The sequence below is a fragment of the Vulpes vulpes genome, chromosome 2 (assembly GCF_048418805.1).
Source record: "Vulpes vulpes isolate BD-2025 chromosome 2, VulVul3, whole genome shotgun sequence".
NCBI lineage: Eukaryota > Metazoa > Chordata > Mammalia > Carnivora > Canidae > Vulpes > Vulpes vulpes.
The window spans coordinates 5,671,068-5,690,451 of record NC_132781.1 but is presented as its reverse complement, the minus strand read 5'-3'; the positions used below and the strand labels follow the sequence as shown (position 1 = coordinate 5,690,451).

General features: G+C 57.1%; 1 protein-coding gene across 9 annotated transcripts in view; it reads left to right on the top strand.

Annotated features, from left to right (window-relative positions):
- Positions 1 to 124: 124 nt before the first annotated feature.
- LLGL2 (LLGL scribble cell polarity complex component 2) overlaps positions 125 to 19,384 on the top strand; it is a 33,148-nt gene continuing 13,888 nt past the window's right edge. For 2 of the 9 annotated variants that reach the window (XM_072746649.1, XM_025999744.2), the window contains exons 1-2: positions 687 to 857; positions 12,124 to 12,218. In XM_072746649.1, coding sequence (XP_072602750.1) covers positions 12,144 to 12,218 — 75 coding nt within the window. In that variant the 5' untranslated portion in view covers positions 687 to 857; positions 12,124 to 12,143. Of the gene's footprint in view, positions 230 to 433; positions 608 to 686; positions 858 to 2,059; positions 2,195 to 11,120; positions 11,910 to 12,123; positions 12,219 to 19,384 lie in introns of those variants that run through there. The other 7 variants (XM_072746646.1, XM_072746645.1, XM_072746647.1 and 4 more) reach the window with 6 other exon arrangements.

Sequence of the window (19,384 nt, the reverse complement as noted above, 5' to 3'; positions counted from 1 at the left end):
CCCCGTGGCCGCCGGTCACCCGCTCTGATTGGGTGGTGCGTCTTCGGGAAGAGCAAGCCCGGCTACGTCCCTCCCTCGGCCGCTCGGGGCCGGCGGGGGGAGGGACGGCTCCCCTCCGCGGTCCGGCCTGGGAGGCGGGCCAGGCTGCCGCGCGTCCCAGGGACTATTTCCTCCCGGGCGCGGCAGGACACTGGGCGCGGCGCGCCGTCCTGAGTCCAGGTGTGCTCAGGTGAGACAGGGGCGGGCCCTCAGCGCCTCGTGCATATTCCGGCGGCCGCGGCCCCGCCCCCGCGCTCCCCGGGACCGCGGATTGGCCCGAGAGCGGCCGCCGCCCGCCCCCCGAGGGCGCCCTCGCTGCGCGCCCGCCCCGTCGGCTCCGAGCTGCGGGAGGCGGGGCCCGGCCCGGGGGCGGGGCCGCTGGGGCCCGGCGCTCGGGGCTCGCCCTTTATGTAAATAGCGGCGGCTCCGCCCCCTGCTCGCCGCGCCGGAGGTGAGCAGGAAGGAGGCTGCCGCCCAGCAGCCCGTGGCCCGGCTGCGGAGTGAGCGGAGCCAGCGGCGGGGCCGTGGAACGCCGAGGCCTCGGGCGGGGGCCGGCCTGGGGCTCCAGGTGAGGCGCGGGCCCGGAAACACCGAGCCGGTCCGCCCCCTCGGAGCGCCCTCCGCTCGGGGCGGGAAGGCGGGAGAGCGCCGGGACCCCAGCTTTGCCCGGACGGGGCGGGGCGGGCTGTGCCCGGGTCGGCGCGCGCGTCGCCCTGGATCCCGGGGCTCCGTTCGTCCCGGCGAAAGACACCTGTAGGAAGTGCGGCTGGGAACCTTCCCTGCCTGATCCGTCCGCGTTTACGGAATTCGAGCTCCAGGTTTGCCTAGTACTGTTGGTTCGGGGAAACGGGGAAACAAGTGCCCGGCCTGGCCGAGGGCAGGAGGTCACCGCGGGCGGGGGTGGGATCCCGGGACCTTGGGCCCACGTGCAGGGCGCCTGGCCCAGGTAGCCGGCCCTCCGCGAGCGGCGGCCGCAGCGCGTTACCTCGCCGGCTTAGACCCTGCCCCTGCCATCTGGGCCCGCTCCCTGCCGGCCCTTTGTGCCTCCTAATCCCCGGACGCAGGAAGCCCGCGGGAGGGACTTCGGTCTCTGGGCCTTTCTCCGCCTGTGGCGGCCTTGGACACCTTTAAGGGAAGGCAGGAGATCCGGTATGTTTTCCACGACGACGGGGGTGGGGTTGCGCTGTGATACGATGGGACTCGGTGAGAAGGGGAAAATACCGTCTTGCTGAACTAAGTGTGCAACGCTTGCCCCTGCTTTGCCCTCGCCGGGCAGTTTGTAGGTGCGCTGAGCTTTAGCTGTGGGGGGACCTGACTGTAACCAGGAGAACCGCGGTGTGGCGGCCTCGGGCTCTCACCTGAGACAAGGTGAACTCTGGGTGAGGGGGCAGGGCTTAGACTCCGTGCCCCTTCCCCTGGGGATCCATGTGCCAGATGCGGGGCGTCTTAATGTGGGCTCTGGGGATCCTCTGCGGAGTTTACAACTCAAAGTCCTCTGTCAGGCTGCAGAGGGGATTGCCAGCTGGGAGCTGAGCTGGGAGGGATGATACTGTTAGGGAGACAAAAGCCCCAGGTGGGAAGAACAGAGCAGCGGTGGGAATAGCTGTGGCCTAGCCCGGGGAAAGCCAGGGTCAGAAGGGCTTTTGAGGAAGACAGTCTGTGTCTGAAGCATGGGAAGGGTCCCGGGAGAGATGGTCCTACTTATCTTATGCACCGAGCACTCAGATTTGGTTTTCTTTTATTTTCTTTTATGGTGAGGTTATTTATGGATTTGAGAGAGAGAGAGAGAGAGAGAGAGAGGGCATGAGCAGGAGTGGGAGGGGCAGAGGAAGAGAAATCCTCAAGCAGACTCACTGCCGGGTGCAGAGCCTGACCCTGAGCTCCATCCTAGGACCCTGAGATCATGACCTGAGCCAAAATCAAGTGTCTGACGCTCAACCGACTGAGTCACTCAGACACCCCAGATTTGGTTTTCTTCTTCTTTTTTTTAAATGTTATTTATTTATTCATGAGAGACACACAGAGAAAGGCAGAGAAGCAGGTGCCTCACGAGGAGCCCGATGTGGGACTCGATGCCAGGACCCCGGGATCACGACCTGAGCCAAAGGCAGATGCTCAACCACTGAGCCATCCAGGCATCCCATGATCCACCCAGGTATCCCCAGATTTGGTTTTCTTAAGTGGTCTGCCCACAGTGTTCACTGGTGGCAGTCAAGAGGCAAACCTAGCTCTGGGGGCTCTGACCACTACTACTCCTCTTCTCCAAAGTTAGAGGTCAATCTCTGTGGGGCCCACTGGACAGTGTTTCCAGGGTCTGAGGCCAGTCTGCTCTCCCTACTGTTCCTTAAGTCAATGGAGTGCTTCTTTGGTGGCTGAATAATATAATTTTAATTACTTAAGAATTTAGCACTTAGCAACTTTTAAAATAGTTTCGTTAAAAGAAGAAGAGGGGGGACACCTAGGTAGCTCAGCGGTTGGACATCTCTCTGCCTTTGGCTCAGGGCCTGATCCTGGGTCTGGGGATTGAGTGTCCACATCGGGTTCCCTGTGAGGAGCCTGCTTCTCCCTCTATGTCTCTGCTTCTCTCTCTGTGTCTCTCATGAATAAATAAATAAAATCTTAAAAAAAACAGAAGAAAAAGGCCCATAATTCCAACTGACTTGTTGGTTTAAAAAATTAAAAAGGTGGGATCCCTGGGTGGCGCAGCGGTTTGGCGCCTGCCTTTGGCCCAGGGCGCGATCCTGGAGTCCCACGTCGGGCTTCCGGTGCATGGAGCCTGCTTCTCCCTCTGCCTGTGTCTCTGCCTCTCTCTCTCTCTATCATAAATAAATAAAAATGTAAAAAAAAATTAAAAGTGATAAGCGCCCATAGTGGGGAAAGTGAAATGTTTTAGAAAGTATAGAGGCAGGACTCCCTCTTGCCCCTCAGACTTTTTCCTCAAACATGGTGTTCTTCAGTTTTTTAGTGTCTTTCCAGATATCAGGTGTAGTTTTCAATCATGCCTTGCTGATTTCTTGCTGCATAACCTTGGCTCAGTCACCTAATCATCCGAAGCCTCAGCGAGCCTTGTTGATAGGAGAATGAAAAAATGTCATGAACACGCGTGGCCTGGCATAGAGCAGGCATTGGGGTGGGTGAGCTGCCTAACGTGCTCCATAAAGCATAAAAAGTGTCATTTGTGGGCCCGTGGGCAGACACCTGAGTCTTTTGGACATGCTTGCTGGGTCATGAGGGAATTTGGCTTCTTTGTCCAGAAGTTAGCCTAGAGGTCCTGATTTTTGAAAGCCTCTGGAGGTCAGACCTTTTAAAATGTGAATATTGTTCCTTGAAACTAGGGAGGCAGAGGTAGAGGACAGTGGCCTCTTGCAGCCTCACTTTTGTTCCCTTGGCCCTTGGTACTTGCCTTGTTCTTGGCGGAGCCAGGAGTGGGTCCTGATGGCCAGACCCCAGCTGGGGGCCTTTTCTGGGAAGAAGGGGATGTACAATCTAATCCGCTCAGCTTTTTGCTCAGCAGAGGGCTTGGCTGTATACATTCTGTACCCTGTTGGGGGTGGAGGGGATCACATTCTTGTGCTGCTCTGCTACCATTAAGGAGCTTTTCTGGGAACTCCATAGTGCTTTCTTTCAACCTTATTTAGGGAAGAGGTGTCCTCCCCTGCCAGGACTTCCTGGCCCCAGGCACCTGTGTCCCCTCCCCACCCCCCCACCCCAGGGAAGTGGTACAAGGAGCTGGAAATTCCGGAGCCTCTACCATCAGTCTGTGACCCCTTGTCTATCCACTGGAGACATTGAACATCCCGGGCAAGAGTCTCCAGGAGCACTGTGGGGTTTCCTGAAGGATTCCTCAACTTTCTGGAAGCGTCAGGGGCAGCTATCAAGACACCTGAGTGGAGGCCCAAGGGGCCCATTGCCCCCACTGCTGGGCTGGCTGCTTTGAGCAGCGCTGGCCGCCTGGACTCCCTTATCCTGAGTACTCAGCTCAGAGAAGGCTTCTTATCTCACTCAGGCGCTATCACTCTCAGGGCTCCTCCTGGGTTGAGGCATGCCAGGTCTGTTTGGCAGCTGTTTTCCCCTACCTAGGAGCAGTTTTCAGGGAGAAGCTGGGTATGGGGCAGGAGAGGGGCGTCCCCCAGTGGGGCCCTGGGTACTGCTGGCTCTTCTTCAGCCTTGGCTCCCGGTTCCCCGGGACACCCTCCCCTCCCAGTGCCGTGGCACCACGGGGCCTTGCCCAGCTCCTTTTGAGGTGACCTTCCCTCCTCGCCCTGCCTCTCAGAGGAAACTGGTACTTTAAAGAGTCACCCTGCTCCTTCCCCTTCCCAGGAACCACAGTGAATTCTTGAGCTAGGAGAGGCTCCTCAGGGCGTGGGGACAGGGAAGCTGCTAGGTACCTGACTCTACCCCTAAGGAATTCAGCAGGACTAGAGTCTTCTCTCAAGACACCTGACTCAGTGTTCCCAGGGTTTGTTGAGAGGGACACCTGGGCACAGGACTATTTATTTGACTCTAGTCAATAATATTATTCTTGGATCCTTCTTGCTGAGGAGCAGGGTGTCCAGGAGCCTTGGTCTGAGGCAGGGCCCACAAAGGTATCCCCAGCAGGATGCCAGGCATGATGTCTCCATGACCTGGCCTTGGCCGGAGACTTGAGGATGGGGGGTGAGGAAGTTCCCTGAGTGGCCCCAACCCGGGGCTCCTCGGGGTCAGTGGTTCCCAACTAGAGAAGACCTTTACCTCCTTGATCTCTATTCAGTCCTTGCTGTTCACTCATTCGTGCGATAAGTATCTACTGGTGCCTCCATATGCCCAGTGAGGTTTAGGCAAAATCCTTACACGAAGCAGAGCTCTGTCACCCCAGGACTCACATTCTAAAGAGTGGGGAGCGTGAGTAACAGGAAAGAAGCGGAAGTAATAAAATCAAAGTGTTAAAAGGTGATTCGAGGTGCACAGAATAAAAACAAAGTAGGGGCTGGGGACCCTGGGGTGGGGAGGAGTTTGCAGCTTGAGAAGGGTGGCCTCAAGGAGAAGGCTGCATCTGAGTACAGACATGCAGGAAGTGACGGGGTTCCTCAACGGACTTGAGTGTGTCTCATGTGTCAGGGTATTAACTGCTGTGGGTACAACCATGGACAGGACAGGTACTCCCCCTTTCCCCTGCCCCCCCCCCCCCCAAACTGACATCTTTTGGAAGTTCCTTGGGTCAGGTTTTCAGGTGTTGAGCCAAGTAAGAGGCTGTGGAATGGGCCTGATAGGATAGGCCAGGCCACCCACCATTCCCACCCCAGGCAAGTTGTCCAACCTCCTCCCCAGGATGGCTTTGCTCTTTGGACTTGGCCATATCCAGTGTGTCACTTGCCTAGAGAGTCTGAAGTTGGGCTGCAGAAAGGGGACTGAGGCCCCCAGAATGGAGATGTGTTCAGGGAATGCATGCATGTCTCCTCCCTTCCCTGCCCCTCCCCTCCATCCTCTGGGGCCTTGGGAGGAAACCCTGCAGTAGGGTCCTCCCAGGGTTGTGGGGCTGGCTTGTGGCTCCTTAGGATGGGGGCCTCTGGTCTGGGCCCAGCCGGGGAGGGTAAAGTCAGCCTCTGGCTGCTGACCCAGGTTGTCCCATCCAGGCCGCTGCTGGCCAGCCCCTTTGCCCTGGGGGAGAGGCCTGCACTGGGCAGACAGAGGGCTCTGCAATCAGCTTGGAGTTCAGATTGGGGCTCAGACTCTGAACAGCTTGGGTTTGGTAGCTCTCTGAATTGGTTATTTCATAAGTAATAAAACTACATGAGATGCTGTGGGGAAAGTGCTTCAGGTGGCATCTGGTCACAGTTTGGTCTCAATCCTTTTTATTACCTAACGACAGCAGGGACAACCCTCTGGTTCCTGCCCCCTCTCTGGGTGTTTCTTGTGGTCCCACCTCCCACCCACTCCACGCCCTCTTAGCCACAGTTTGGTTGCTAAGCAGCTGGCCAGGGCCCTGTCCCCTGCCTCTGGGAGATTGGGTTCACCGGGATCACACAGGCGCTTGCAAAGCAACCTCAAGCATCATGAGTTGGCACAGACAGATACCAGAGGGGTCCACGGCTGCCCCTACCCATGAGAGCCCAGCCCCACTGCTCCCCTCCTCTGGAGGTTCAGGGGTGAACTCAAACCCCTCAGACGGAAGGACACAGCCACACACAGGCCTCACACAGGATGTTGGGAAGGGAGGGCAGCCTCTGCAGCAGCAGGGGGCTGTGGGGAGCACAAACGGGAGAGGAGAGGACAGCTTGGGACTCTGGTTCACACTGTTTATGCTCCTGGAGATCGGGACTCCAGCCAGGTGCTGTGTGGTGGGGCCCAAGATGCCTAGAGCCCTGCCACTAAGCATAGCCTCTCTGGGCAGATCAACAGGGCTGACTGGGTTATTGAGCAGCATTCTCGGTGGCTGGCCCATCACACACCTCCAGGACAGACGGGCTCAGCATGGCCGAGCCTCTGTGTCAGGGACAAACAGTATCTGTGTGGGATGAGCAGCCCGGGCTGGGACCCTCCTTTGTCCTCCCCACAGCACCATCAGATCTGCTTCTCAGAGAAGAAAGAGAGCCAAGTCAGGTGTCCACCTCTACTGGTCTCTTTACTGAGGTCCTAAGGTGCAGGGAGGCAGGGCCTACGCACATCTCTCGAGGTGGGATCTGCACAGAGGGATGGGAAGGGAAGCCAGGGCATGAATTTGTCAACCAGGCAGCTCTCCTGTTCTTTTCCAGGGTGGGCATCAGGGTGTGAGGAGACCAGTCTTAGCCCGTGGCATGAGAGTGTTGGGTGGTGGCTGGTGGCAGTGTTGGGTGATGGGTGCAGCAAGGGGTGGGGGTGGTCAGATGCCTCCAGGGAACGCACGGGCTAGTTTCACACTCAAGGCACAGACCTGTGTGGAAGATCAGTAAGAATCAGCTCCTACCTCCGCCCCTGCCCACACACATCCACACAGATCAGCCGTTGGTCAGCAAGTCTCATGTGCCCACACCCAAGGGAAGAGAGAGCAGAGGAGGGAGGGCTGCTCGGAGTTTGGTACTGTCAAGGATGGAGGGTGTGGTGGGCAGGAGCTTGAGACTGACGTCGGGCCATCTTTAGGAGTTCAGGGGATGAAGCTGTTTCTTCCAAGGAAGCCCCCTCTTGGGGGTCATGCTCTGGCCAGGTGACTTGCTCTGGCCAGGTGGCCTGCCCAGTGCAGGAAGCCAGAACCCCCCAGAGCTTCTTAGACCTCTCCAGTGACTTTGCCTCAGACTCTCCTTGGCATCCCCCCAGGCATGGCCTGTAAAGTAGTAGTGTCCTTTACGCCCAGGTCCTGGGACCCTGATGCCCGAGGTCATGCAGCCGGTCTCCCCACCTGTGTCTTTCCTCCCTCTGCGCCCTTTTGGTGTCCAGGGGGCAGGCTTTTCTCCTGTTCAGGTTAACATGGCTGGAGAGGAACCCAGTCCCCAGGAGAGGAGAAGGGATGCCACGGCCAGGACTGCCTCCCCTGAGCATGGGGCCACTGTCATACCTGGCTGCTGCCTATGCCTTCACCCCCTCTCCCATGCGATCCTCTTATCTACCCGCCTGGGAGGCAGATAAACCAAAAGAAGAAAAAAAATCTCTACTAATCCCATAACCCTGCCAGTGTGGTGTCTACTTATGTAAATATTTTTAATAGAGCGTCACTGACTTCAGGATCCATCGTCTTCTGCCTTTCTAATGACTGTACGCCTTCGATCACAACACTGAGCTCCCTTCCCCTGCTGCCTGTTGTTGGCCACTTGGGTTGCTTCTGATTTTCCCTGATAGCCTGGTGACCTGCACAACAAGGCGGGGGAGAACATTCCAGGAGCTAGATGGGTGCTGTTGTCTGCAGTGGTTTCAGTATAAGGTGTGGTCAAGCCCTGAGGGAAGAGGGGGAGAGTGGTCAGGCTAGGTTCAGAAAGAGATTGCTTTCTAGAAGACGATTTTTGATGGTATTGCATGAAGGGCAAGAAGGTTATTTCAGATAAAAGTGCAGAGACCGGAGTAGAAGGGGCCTGGGGTGGGGACTAAGCAGACGGGCCGGCCAACACCTGGCCAAGCAGACAGGGGACATGGGGTGGGGGTGGGGAGGGCAGACTAAGGCAGGCCCTGCCCAGGACTGTTGGGGGGTATGAGGGGGCTGCTCCCAGTGGACCCGGGCTGAAGCTGTCTGCTGTGGCCCGACAGGCCTCCCTTTCTGGCCCATTCCGTCTCTCCTGTTGCCTGCACTGGGCCCCTGTGCTTGTCTTCGTCCTGCTGGAAGACGCAAGCTTGTTCCGTTTCCCCTGCCACGCCCTGCCCCTGAATCTTAGCGCCTGACCACTTCCTATCATTCAGGTCTGGGTGGAGACATTTCTGCCCGTGTTCATTCATTCTGCAGGGGTGCCTCAGTGAGAAAGACGGCCGCAGTCCCGAGTAAGACTGAGAAGGCTCTTCCTTGGGAAGGGTTGCACGGGTAACATGACCAAGTGCTAAGGAGCGAAGCAAAGCTGGGAAGTAGTTCCGAAAGAGAAGGTCCGAGAAGGGACATTTGAGTAGAGGTGGGTGAGAGAGTGCAGGTGGGGACCTGGAGGAAAAGCATCCCAGGCAAAGGACCAGCAAGCCCGCGGACCCAGACGCGGGAATGTTCGCCAAGACCATCCACACCCTGGCCCCCTCTTTCATTTCCTTGCTGGCCCTGCTGTCTCTCTGAAACCATCCCGCTGACTGATCTGTGTCCTCGTGAGTCATCACACACCCCCCTGCAAAGATGCCAGCTTGGTGAAAGAAAGGATCTTGTCTTTCTCCACCGTTGTGTCCCCGGTCCTAGGACAGCGCCTACTCCACGCCGGGTGCCTGGCGTCGCTCCCACTCCTGCCAGCGGACCGGGGCATCGCCCTTTACAGACGAGCTCGCTGGGCCTCTGGGAGCTACCTTGGGAGGCCCCCCAGCTTGGAGGAGCTGAACTGTGGTGGCTGAGCCCAGGCTCTTTCCCTTATGACCCCCGCACCTCATTTCCTACCTTCAGGGGTGGGTTGAGTAGGTAGGATCTATTCCATACCAGGAAGCTCCACGTCTGGCTTCCTGAAGCTTCTCTGTAGGACCCCCTTACCTGGGGTCAGTGGAGCTAAGGGTTTGCCTAGAGGTGAGTGTAGCCACTCCCAGACCTGTTCCCCTTCAATAAGGGGTGGCACTTTTTGCACCTCGACCTGGGCAGTTATTTGGCGTTGGGAGCAACACCGAGGGGTTGGTGGGGGTGAGGAACCAATGCTGTGGTTTCCTCACCCCGTGGCCGTGAGGTCCCCACCTCCTGTGGAGGAAGTGGCACTTTGCCAGCACCGCGCCGACAGAGGCCGGACCCCAGGCCCCGAGCTGCTGGGTCGACCCTGCGCTGAAGGCCTGTGGGAGCCTGTGCGCCCCAGCCCGCGCCTTTTATTTGCAGGGGTGTGATTAGGCACCCTCGGTCCTGTCCTGGCCATCCTTCCCCGCCGCCCAGAGTCCTTAGATCTGGAGTTCACCAGATCCGGGGGCGAATCCAAGTTCTGATGGTTTCTCCTCAGTGACCTTGGACGAGTTACCCAGCCTCTGTGGTCTTCATTTCCTTGTCTGCCAAGTGGAGATATTCCACTCAACTTCCAGGGAGGCTCGTGGAGGGTGAACAAACATCCGGGACGGGGTTTAGGTGTACCTTGTACAGGAGTGGGAAGGAGGAGGGGTCAGGATGTGTCCCCACATGCCGCTGTGCCTACTCCTGAGTGGTGGGATTTAGGGAGGATTTTCTCCTCAGGATAGTTTTCTTTCTTTCTTTGTTTTGTTTTGTTTTTACAGTGAGCAGAGATTACTCCAGCAAAATGTTTTAAAAGTAGTAAACATAACACGTAGGGGACTGGTATAGTGCCTGGGATGCAGCAGATGCTCTGAGGGGCATGTGGGTGGATGGAGTGCCTCCCTTCTCCCACCCATCTCCACGTCCGGTCTGCCTCCCGCCTGCCTGCAGCTCCTCCCCCGGGGGCTGTGCCATGTCACCCTCGAGCCCGTGTGGGTCCTTGGCAAGGATGGCCCTGTGCCCGCTTGTCCCCACCCCACGGCCTATGGGGGGGTCCTACAGGGGAGAGCCCAGATCACCCTCTCCTGGGAGTCTGCAGGCCCCTCTGCTCCTCCAGGGCACCACTCCCAGCTTCCTCTGACTTCTGACCCAGTGACCTAGGCCCAGGAAGGGAGAGTGGACGCCCCCGGGAGCCCGGAGCGGAGCTGCCGATTTATGAGCTTGGGCCTGTGCTGCCCTCCCCCACAGCTGGAATGTGAGCCATGGCTCAGCTGTTTGTCTGGGAGCCCCAGGTCACTGCGGCAGGCCCAGGGGGTGTTTTCACTCACAGTCCGCCAGAGCCTCCAGGACTTCCCTGGGTTTCCTTCCCTGACCCGCTTCAGGACCTCGGGTCAGGAGTTTCCCGACTACCTGCCATTCCTTTTAGGGAAGTGGGCCCCCCCCCCGATCTGCTCTGGCTCCCCCAAAATGTGAAGGCACAAATCTCTTGCATCCCCCCCTCCTGCAAGTGGGGGTTCTTTTCAGTGCCCCCAGAAGGTGATGGCACTCTGAGGGCCAGTCTCCACCTGTTCTAGCAGAGATGGTATCTGGATTGCCCCAGGATATGTGTCTCTGCCAAGTGGGGTCACCCCTCCCAGCATGGCCAGCCCTTGGTCGCTCTGCCAGAGACCATCACCACCATGGCCCCCCTTCTACCATCCACATGCCTTAGAGGGAGCCCCCAAGTCTTAGACCACACAGAGTCCTTTCATATGCAGAGCACTGGCCTGATGGTTAATTTTTGTCACTTCACTAGAAGCCAGAAACTGAAGGGCATCTTTCAGGTCTCAGATACCTTCTTCTCCCATCGGACATCCAGCACGTCTGGACCAGGTGCTTCCCCAAATCCGCACTCTGGCCTGGTGCCTCCCTGGCAGGGCGCTCTGCCCTTGCCCACAGGAAGCTCCTCCGGGGCAGGGACCAGGTCTCTTTAGTCTCTTTATAGTGTCTGGCTAGGCCTGAGCGCCTGTGTTCCTGAGGGCAGGCCTTGGTGTCCTGTGGTCAGTGGGAGGCTGTGCTGCTGGAAGCCGGAAACTGAAGTGAAGATGATCCTCCTCCCTTCCCCCAAGGATGATCCAGAAATAGTTCCCCTTGGATTGGGAAAGCTTTCTACATTCAGATGGTTTGGAAGGATAGGTTTTGGGCCTTGAGCTGATTTCTTTATTGGGAGCAGATTTCTTCTCTCGATAAGGCTCCACTTGGGCCCATGGGAAAGGGAGTCTCCAGCGCACCCCATCAGAGCCCGGGGGAGCGGGGACCAGAATAGACAGAGAAGGGCAGGGGCCGCCCAGGGCCAGAGCTGCAGCTCCAGAAAGCCCAGCAGCCTCATGGGGTGGACCCAGTGCCAGCATAGGCCCTGGGCGTGGGGTGGCATGGGCCAGCACCCCCTGGCCCTGCACCCTGCTCCTCGCCCGCTCAGGCTCCTGACAGCCGTGGTGGGAGCGCCCTCCCCGCAGTCAGCAGGAAGAATGGGCCTGGGTGTGCTGACCCCAGAGACCAGGCCTCTCCCTTCCCCCGTCTGGGTTCTGGTCTGGGAGCCCCGGTGGACTCCCGGGTGGAGGCTTTGTATCTCTACCTCCCAACCGGCTCTGGGGGAAGAGGCTTGTGAAGTTTCCCTTTCTGTTTAGCCGGGGTTTTATGGTTTTTCAGAAAACAGGTTAACAATTAAGCTCATTAACCTCGGGGCCTCTGTTCCTATAAAGCCAGGTGAAATGGCTTCCTCCCCCAGCTTCTCCCGCTGGCTTTATAAGGCCACGGGGGCCTGGAACAAGGCTTAGAGCTTCCGCCAGCCCCGGGCCTGCAGGTACAGAAGTCCCTGGGTTCCTCACCTGTACTTGGCACATGGAGCAAGGGTGCGCAGGAGGGTGGGCGGGGACGCCGCCGAGGGCCTGGGCCAGGACCAGCCACCGCTGGACCCGGGGAGAGCGGCTGGACAGGTGCCTGGGAGCCAGCGTGGGTGCTGGGGGGCTGCACGGCCGCCTGGCGCTGGCGGCCCGCGACTTCTCCTCTTTCTCCAGGGGGCTCCACACTCAGCACCATGCGGCGGTTCCTGAGGCCAGGGCACGACCCTGCGCGGGAGAGGCTCAAGCGGGACCTCTTCCAGTTTAACAAGGTAAGAGGGGCCGCACTGTGTCGTCCACCCCCCCGCGGGCCGGGGCTCTCCGGTGGCCGTCACCTGGGTTAAACTACCGACTTGGCGCTGCCGGCCCTGCCTCCCGGCCCTTGACTTTGGAATTTGGGTCTCTGCGAGCTTTCTCGGGAAAGGGCAGCGGGAGCTCCAGGCGTCAGGACTCCCTCTCTCGAGTCTCCCTGGCTGTGTGACCCCTGCAAACAACACTCCCTCTTCCAGCCTCAGTTTCCCCGCTTGTAAAATAAGGCTGGCACAGCCTACCTCCTCACAGGGCCATGGAGGAGGCTCAGGGGCAGGAGAGGTGAAAGGGGGCCGACCCCTGCCAGGGGTAGCAACGTTCCAGTGATGCCAGGTCCCTGGGGCAGTGGCCACTGTTCCCTTGCTCCCCACATTGCCCCTACAGGAGAACGCAGTTTTCCCTCCAGTCAGAACGCACTGATTCCTGTGGCATCCTTGCGGCAGGCTCTAGGCCCGGCTGAGTGGGTCAGTGTGCCAAGGGTGGCATTTGGCTACCCTAGCCCCAAACCTGTTCCTCGGGCTCCTGAAGCCAGAGCAACCTGTCACCCAAGATCACAGAGAGGGTCCCAGAAGCACCACAGAACTTCCTCACAGTGGTGCCCGAGAAGGCCAGAGCTGGCCTGTAAACAGAAGCACAATGTGGTTTATTAGGTCTGCAGCCACCTAGCAATCTGCTGCCGTTTCGGGGGTAATTAGCCTCTCACATTTGCTTTGATCTAGGCCCATGGCCTGCATGCCCTAGCTTCCTCCTGCCCCAGAAGGTGGACTGCAGGAAATGGAGCATCATGATGCTCTGCTCCTCGGGCCTGGGGCCCCCTCCGGGACATGCTGATGGACAAGGCTTCAAATCCAGCTTGGCCACTTAGAAGTTGGGTGACCCTGTGCCCGTCACCCCCAACATAAGCTTGTTCTGAGGGTTGTATGGAGTTAGCTGATTTGTAGTCCAGGAGCTCTAGCTGCTGTTCTCAGGAGCTGCCTCCCAGGGAGAGACAGTTCCAGGGGCTTGTCTGAGGTGGGTGGGGGTGCCCTGCCATCTTCTTGACCTGTGGCAGGTGTGGTGATGGAGCTTTGCTGAGGCCACTCACCTGTGGGACAAGGGCTTCCCTGAATGAGCAACTCTTTCTACTGGCAGAAGGAAGCTGTGGGCGGTTTTGGGCCTCAGGAAATGGGGTACAGGTGTTGGGAATGGGAGATCTCGAGGCCCCTGAGTGTCTGACAACCTTGGTTCCAAGGGAAGTGACCCATGGGTGCCAGTCTCAGAGCCTCAGCACCCACCTGGGGAATTAGGTGAACCCCGTGTGCCTCCGTTGCACCTGATGACACCGAGATATCTCACACCCCAAAAAGATCACCAATTCTAGTAGAAACCGGATAGACAGGCTCAGCAGAGGGAGGAACCCCTGCCCCAAGTTCCAGCTGTGCAGTGGGGTGGGGCGGGGTGGGGCAGAGGAATCCTATCTCCCCCCTAACCATGCCTCACAACGGGAGGCCCCCAAACTTGGCTGCCCCACCCCTAGGGCTGGCTGGGGAAAGGAGGAGGGGAGGCTCCTGAAATTCCTTCCTCTTTCCTTTCACTTGCTAGAAACCTGCATTAAGCATCTATTGCAAAGACAACCGGGGCCTGGGGCTGTGGGATCTCGATAAGATCTTTGCCTTCCAGGCATTTTATAGCCTGGAAGGAGGGAAGGGACTGATGGTCTGAAATGCCACTTCCTAGGAATAGAAAGGAGGAAGGGGACAGGGGAAGGGAGGTGGGCCTGTTTGGTCTCATCTAGACACTGAGTGAATGTGCAGCCTGCAGGGTTGGGATTGAAAGATGAGGCCCGAAACCTGGGTGGTCCCACCCTTGCCAACTCCTCCCCCACCCCAGGCTTCCCTGGAACCTGGGAGTCTGGGGCCTGACACACTATAGCTGTGGTGGCTTTTGAGCAGGGGAGTAAGCCATCCCATTTAGTTTGGAAAAGAACTTTTTTTTTTTTTTTTTTTAAGGGGAGGATTGCAACCATTGAACAAGGCCTGTCCCGGGGCAGTAGGGTGGGGTGCAGGGCTTGAATAGAACAGGGCTTCTCAATCTTTTCACTGTTGACATTTGGAGCTGGCCCTGTGGTGAGAATGTTTAGCAGCATCCCTGACCCTGCCTCCCCAACATGTCCAACTAGAAATATTTCCAAATGCTGCCCACTGGCCCCTGGCTGAGGACCACACTGGATTAAAGAACTATTTAGGGCATATGGCCTTGTGCTAGATGGGGATGTAGGAGTAAGGGGGCAGGGAAGGGAGATAGTTGTCCAGCACGACTGAGGGGGGGCGGGGGGCTCCATCTGGAGCAGGTAATGGTGCCACGCCCTGGGAGGCAGGGAAGCCCAAGGAGAGGTGAGGAGCAGGTGAAAGGGAAAGTGATGCACTTGATTTGGACAGAACAGCAACAGTGATGATCATTTATCAAGAGGCAGTTGGGCCCAGGAGTTGGTTAGTGGTGCCAAGCCCAGGACTGCCAAGGTTCACCAGCGAGGTGACCTTGGGCAAGTCACACATTTCCATAAGATGATACGAGCTCCCCCAGAGAGTTGGTGAGAGGATCATGTGAATTAAGGTCTAAGTTGAAAGGCAGTGCATGGCTGGTGGCCACAGATTCAGAGCACAGCTCTGTGGGCCTCAAATAGGAGTTTGGAGAACCTTGGAACCCTTGGTCCTCGCAGACTGTGGGATATTCAGAGCTGGAGCTCTGAGCCTCTGCTGGCCCGTCTGTAGGTGTCATTCACACAGAGGTGAAGGGCAGCCCTCTGAAAGGTGCCCACAGTTGGTGAACAAGAGGTGTCCAGGCCGAACCTGTGGTACCTGGGAAGGAGCTGAGTGTGTAGACATATTCTCTGAACCCCCCACCAAACAGCAAAGGGGCCAGATGGTCCCGTGGTTAGGGATAGGGACACAGGAGCTAGATGCCAGCTCTGTGGCTTTCTCACTGAGTAACCACAAACACGTTACTGAACCTCTCCACTCCTCAGTTGCCTCATCTGTGAAGTGGGCATCCTAATAGTATCGATGTCCAGGTGGGTGTGCTAGGCAAAATTAAATTTGAATGGCACCTGGCACACACAGTTGGTGCCTCACCTTGTCCCCATGGCGCCTCACGCCCAGGTGGCGTTCCCATTCTGCAGGTGGGAAAACTGAGGTCGCTGAGGCTTGCACAGCCTGAGCATATGGTGGCTGGAGCAGGGTCTTCCGGTCCCGTCTGAGGGTGGTAACCTCAACCCCCGAGCCTCAGTGTCTTTGCCTGTGAACTAGTGTTTTGAGCCAGTGAGAACCAGATGAGAGGCCTGTGGAACCCACTGGCCATCTCAGTGGAGAGGGAGTGATTTCAAGGGGACAGAAACTCCTGCCACAGTAAAGCTCCTTCCTTGGAAGTCCCTTGCGGCTGCTCCCTCCCTGGTGAAACCAGCCTGTTGATAAGGTCCCTGGCCCTTCCTGTCCGGCCTGCCCACGTTCCCCACCCCCCCAAGCCCCGAGCAAACAGTGTGTTCCTGACTGGCCACCCCTATCCAGGACCAGGTTGTTTTGTCTTGGCTTTTTTGTGGCTGGGCCCCTGGTGTCAGGTGACGGGCACACAGTGAGGGCCAGGTTGCTGCCACCACCAGGAATCTGAGCTGACCACACCCAGTATAGGGCAGTGCCACCCTAGCGGCTGGGCGTGGCCCCTCTGGCCCCAGGCAGCCCGCCTTCTAGCCCCCCAACGAAGGCTAGGGACTCCTCAGCCCTGGATCTTGGCCGGCATCCTCCCTCCCTGAGAGCAGGATGAAGGGCCCCCACTGTCTCTGACCAAACAACCTTTGCTCTCTCCCTTCCGAGAACCTGAAATGGGGTCCAGGAACCAGCGTGAGACAGACAGGGCTTTCTTTCCCGCACCAGGCTAATGTTGCAGTTTGGCGGCTCCTACAAATCTCTCCTTTCTCAGTTCCTGTCAAAAGCGTTCATTGTTCCCTCCTCCCTTGGCAGAGGTCACCTGGGCCAGGTAACAGGGTGGGGGCAGGGACAGGGATGCTGGATGCTGAGCTCTGGAGGTAGGGGATGTTGGTCCCAGTGCTTGGTTGTCAGGCCTTGGGCAACCTCCTAGCTTGACTCTGAGCTGGAGGCTCTGCTGTCCTAGGCTGAGCCCCCGTCCCACCCCCTGTCCTGGGTGGAGCGATGATTCGGGGCTGCTGTGTGCCTGGGAAGTTCCACAGCAGGCGCCCCCGGGGCACTTCTTGTGCCCCACATGGACCTCGGACTGCAGTCGAAGGCCAAGTCTTTAGAGGCTGTTAGAAGCTGTGGGACGGGACAGCCAAGGAATGGGGAGGGCGTCTGAGGTTGGGGGAACAGCCGAAGCACAGAACAGAGGTGCCTTGCAGAACCTTCCCGCTTCCTCAGGCTGCTCTGGGTTTCTAGCTCTGCCCTGTTGACCACTGTCCTCTTCCCAAATCCAAATCCCTTTCTTCCCGTTCCCAGCCAGACCCCCGGGCCTCTCACAACTGGCCTGGGGCCCCCACACCTCCTCCCTCAGCCTGCAGGGAGGTTTGCGGCCTCCTATTGGATTATAATCACCTCATTTGAGGATTTGTGGGCGTTATTTGCGTGTCCACCTCCCCTTCCCACCCTTCCCTAGACTTGGGGGATCCCCTGTTCTCACACTAATTACATTTGTACCCACTCTGTGGGCCCCTGGCTGGGTAAGGGCACCATGACATTTCCTCTCCTCATTTCATTCTTGAGGGAGCCATGGTCCCCTGGAGAGATGCCCTGAGGAGTCCAAGGGAATGATGGAGAACTTGAGAAGGCAGGCTGCAAGGGCAAGCACCCCTGTGTGCTCTGAGGGGTGAGCTGAGCATTCCAGCCACCGTCTGGTGGTCTTCTGGAAGGTCACATTCAAGCTGAGGGTGGCCCTGCTCAGTGCCGTCCTTGGTATTATCCCATTGATCAGATATGAAAGGAGCTCACCCAAGTCCGAAAGCATTTTATTTTATTTCATTTCGTTTCATTTCATTGCATGTCATTTTTTTTTTTTTAAGATTTTGTTTATTCATGAGAGACACAGAGGCAGAGATACAGGCAGAGGGAGAAACAGGCTCCCTTTAGGGAGCCTGATGTGGGACTCGATCTCAGGACCCTGGGATCGTGACCCAAGCCAAAGGCAGACACTAAGCCACCCAGGAGCCGCCCCCCCCCCCCCAAGTGTATTTTACACTTATAGCATATTTCAATTCAGACACAAAATTTTCTCTGGGGCTATGTAATCTGTAGTTTGAAAGGTGTGTAGCTGAAAAGCGATATTCATAGCCTGGCCTGCCAGCCCCCTGTTCCTTTGGAACCCAAGAGCATACCTGGAAAGTCTTCCAGTGACTGAACAGAGCCCTCATTCTTAAATTTAAATGAAAATTTCTGTTCCTTGGTGGCACCAGCTACATTGCAAGTGCTTGATATCTCTGCACTGCTCATGGCTGTCACACTGAGGAACCCAGGGCACGCGGCTCCTTCCCGCAGGACCTTTTCCCCAGATGCCTCCAAATTCCAGAGGCTTTGGCCCTGTGCTGCTGCTGACCGGGATGATCGGAAAATGCTACCGTCCCAGGAACCTTTTCTCCGGCCCTGGCTGCTGACTTCCTGAGGCCCCAGCAACCTGAGGCTGGCTGAGGCCTACCAGGAGCCCTGGAGGAGCTGGTCCCCGCACACACCATCACGTGTCCTGCCCTCCTTTTCCTGGGAAGTGTTTACATTCCAGACACTGCTATCTCCCCAAGGCTTTTCCAGGCACTGCATTTTTTACATAGCTGAACAGGGACCTGGTCTGGCCAGGGGGGCTCCTGCAGGTCACTTGTGCTCTCCAGGCTGTCCCTTCCAGGTATAGCCATTTGTAGGGCAGACTAGTTCCTGGCAAAGAGCTGGGTTGGGGGGTTGGGGGGGGGCTTATACCTATGTGTCCCCAGAATAACATTCTTTGGAGCTCTCCTCTCTGGCTGAACCCACCTCAGGACCTCCTTCCGTGAACCACTAGACTGGACAGGACAGGCTAGCTGCCAGCAGTTGGGTTTGTTAAAGGGACAGCCAAGGTAAGCCCAGAGGAGAGCCCTGAGCCTAAGGAGAGGTGCTTCATTGGTGCAATCTTTTTCTGCCGGGAGAGTCTATATTGCTTTAAAAAAAAAAAAAAATGTAAACCAGCAGGCTGGCATCTTTTGCCCTGCTGTGATCTAGCTCTACAGGTTCGGTATCCCCTGGGGTGGGTGGTAGGGGGCGGGGAGCACTGATTAAGAAACAACCAAAAACCTTCCCAGAGATGGTTTATCAATTCCAGTCTGTAGTGTTTACTTCCATACCTTTTAAGCCTGTAATTCCACCACTGGGACATCTGCCTAAGGAAATACTGAGTTAGTTGTAGGCAAAGATAGGAGTCCAAGGAAGGTCATCAGTGCAATTGGCAATTGTAAACCCTGTAGAAACAGAAAATGTTCACCAACAGAAGCCTGGCAAGTTTGGGTGCCTTGACACAGAGAACATTTCTTAGCTGTTTATTTTTTTTTAAGATTTATTTATTTTTTAATATCCATTTAAGATTTTTTATTTATTTATTTATGAGAGACAGAGAGAGAGAGAGAAAGCAGAGACACAGGCAGAGAGAGAAGCAGGCTCCACACAGGGAGCCTGATGCGGGACTTGATCCTGGGACTTCAGGATCATGCCCTGGGCCGAAGGCAGGAGCGCTAAACCGCTGAGCCACCCAGGGATCCCCAAAAGATTTATTTATTTAAAAAAAAATAGATTTGAGAGGGTGAGAGAGAGCACGCATGCACCCTCACACACATGGGGGGGTTGGGGGGCAGAGGCATAGGGAGAGAATCCCAAGCTGACTCCCCTCTGAGTGCAGAGCCCGACGTGGGGTTCAGTCTCACAATCCTGAGATCATGACCTGAGCTGAAATTATCAATTTATGCTTAACCAACTGAGCCACCGGGGAACCCCTCCTTAGCCATTTTAAAGTCACTTTAGTACTTTGGACAACTTGGGCTGGCTGCAGGTGGGCAAACAGGCTACAAAGCTATGTGTGTATGCACATAGCCGTGTGGCATGACCTCAGTCAGGTCTCTGTTACGTGTAGGCACACA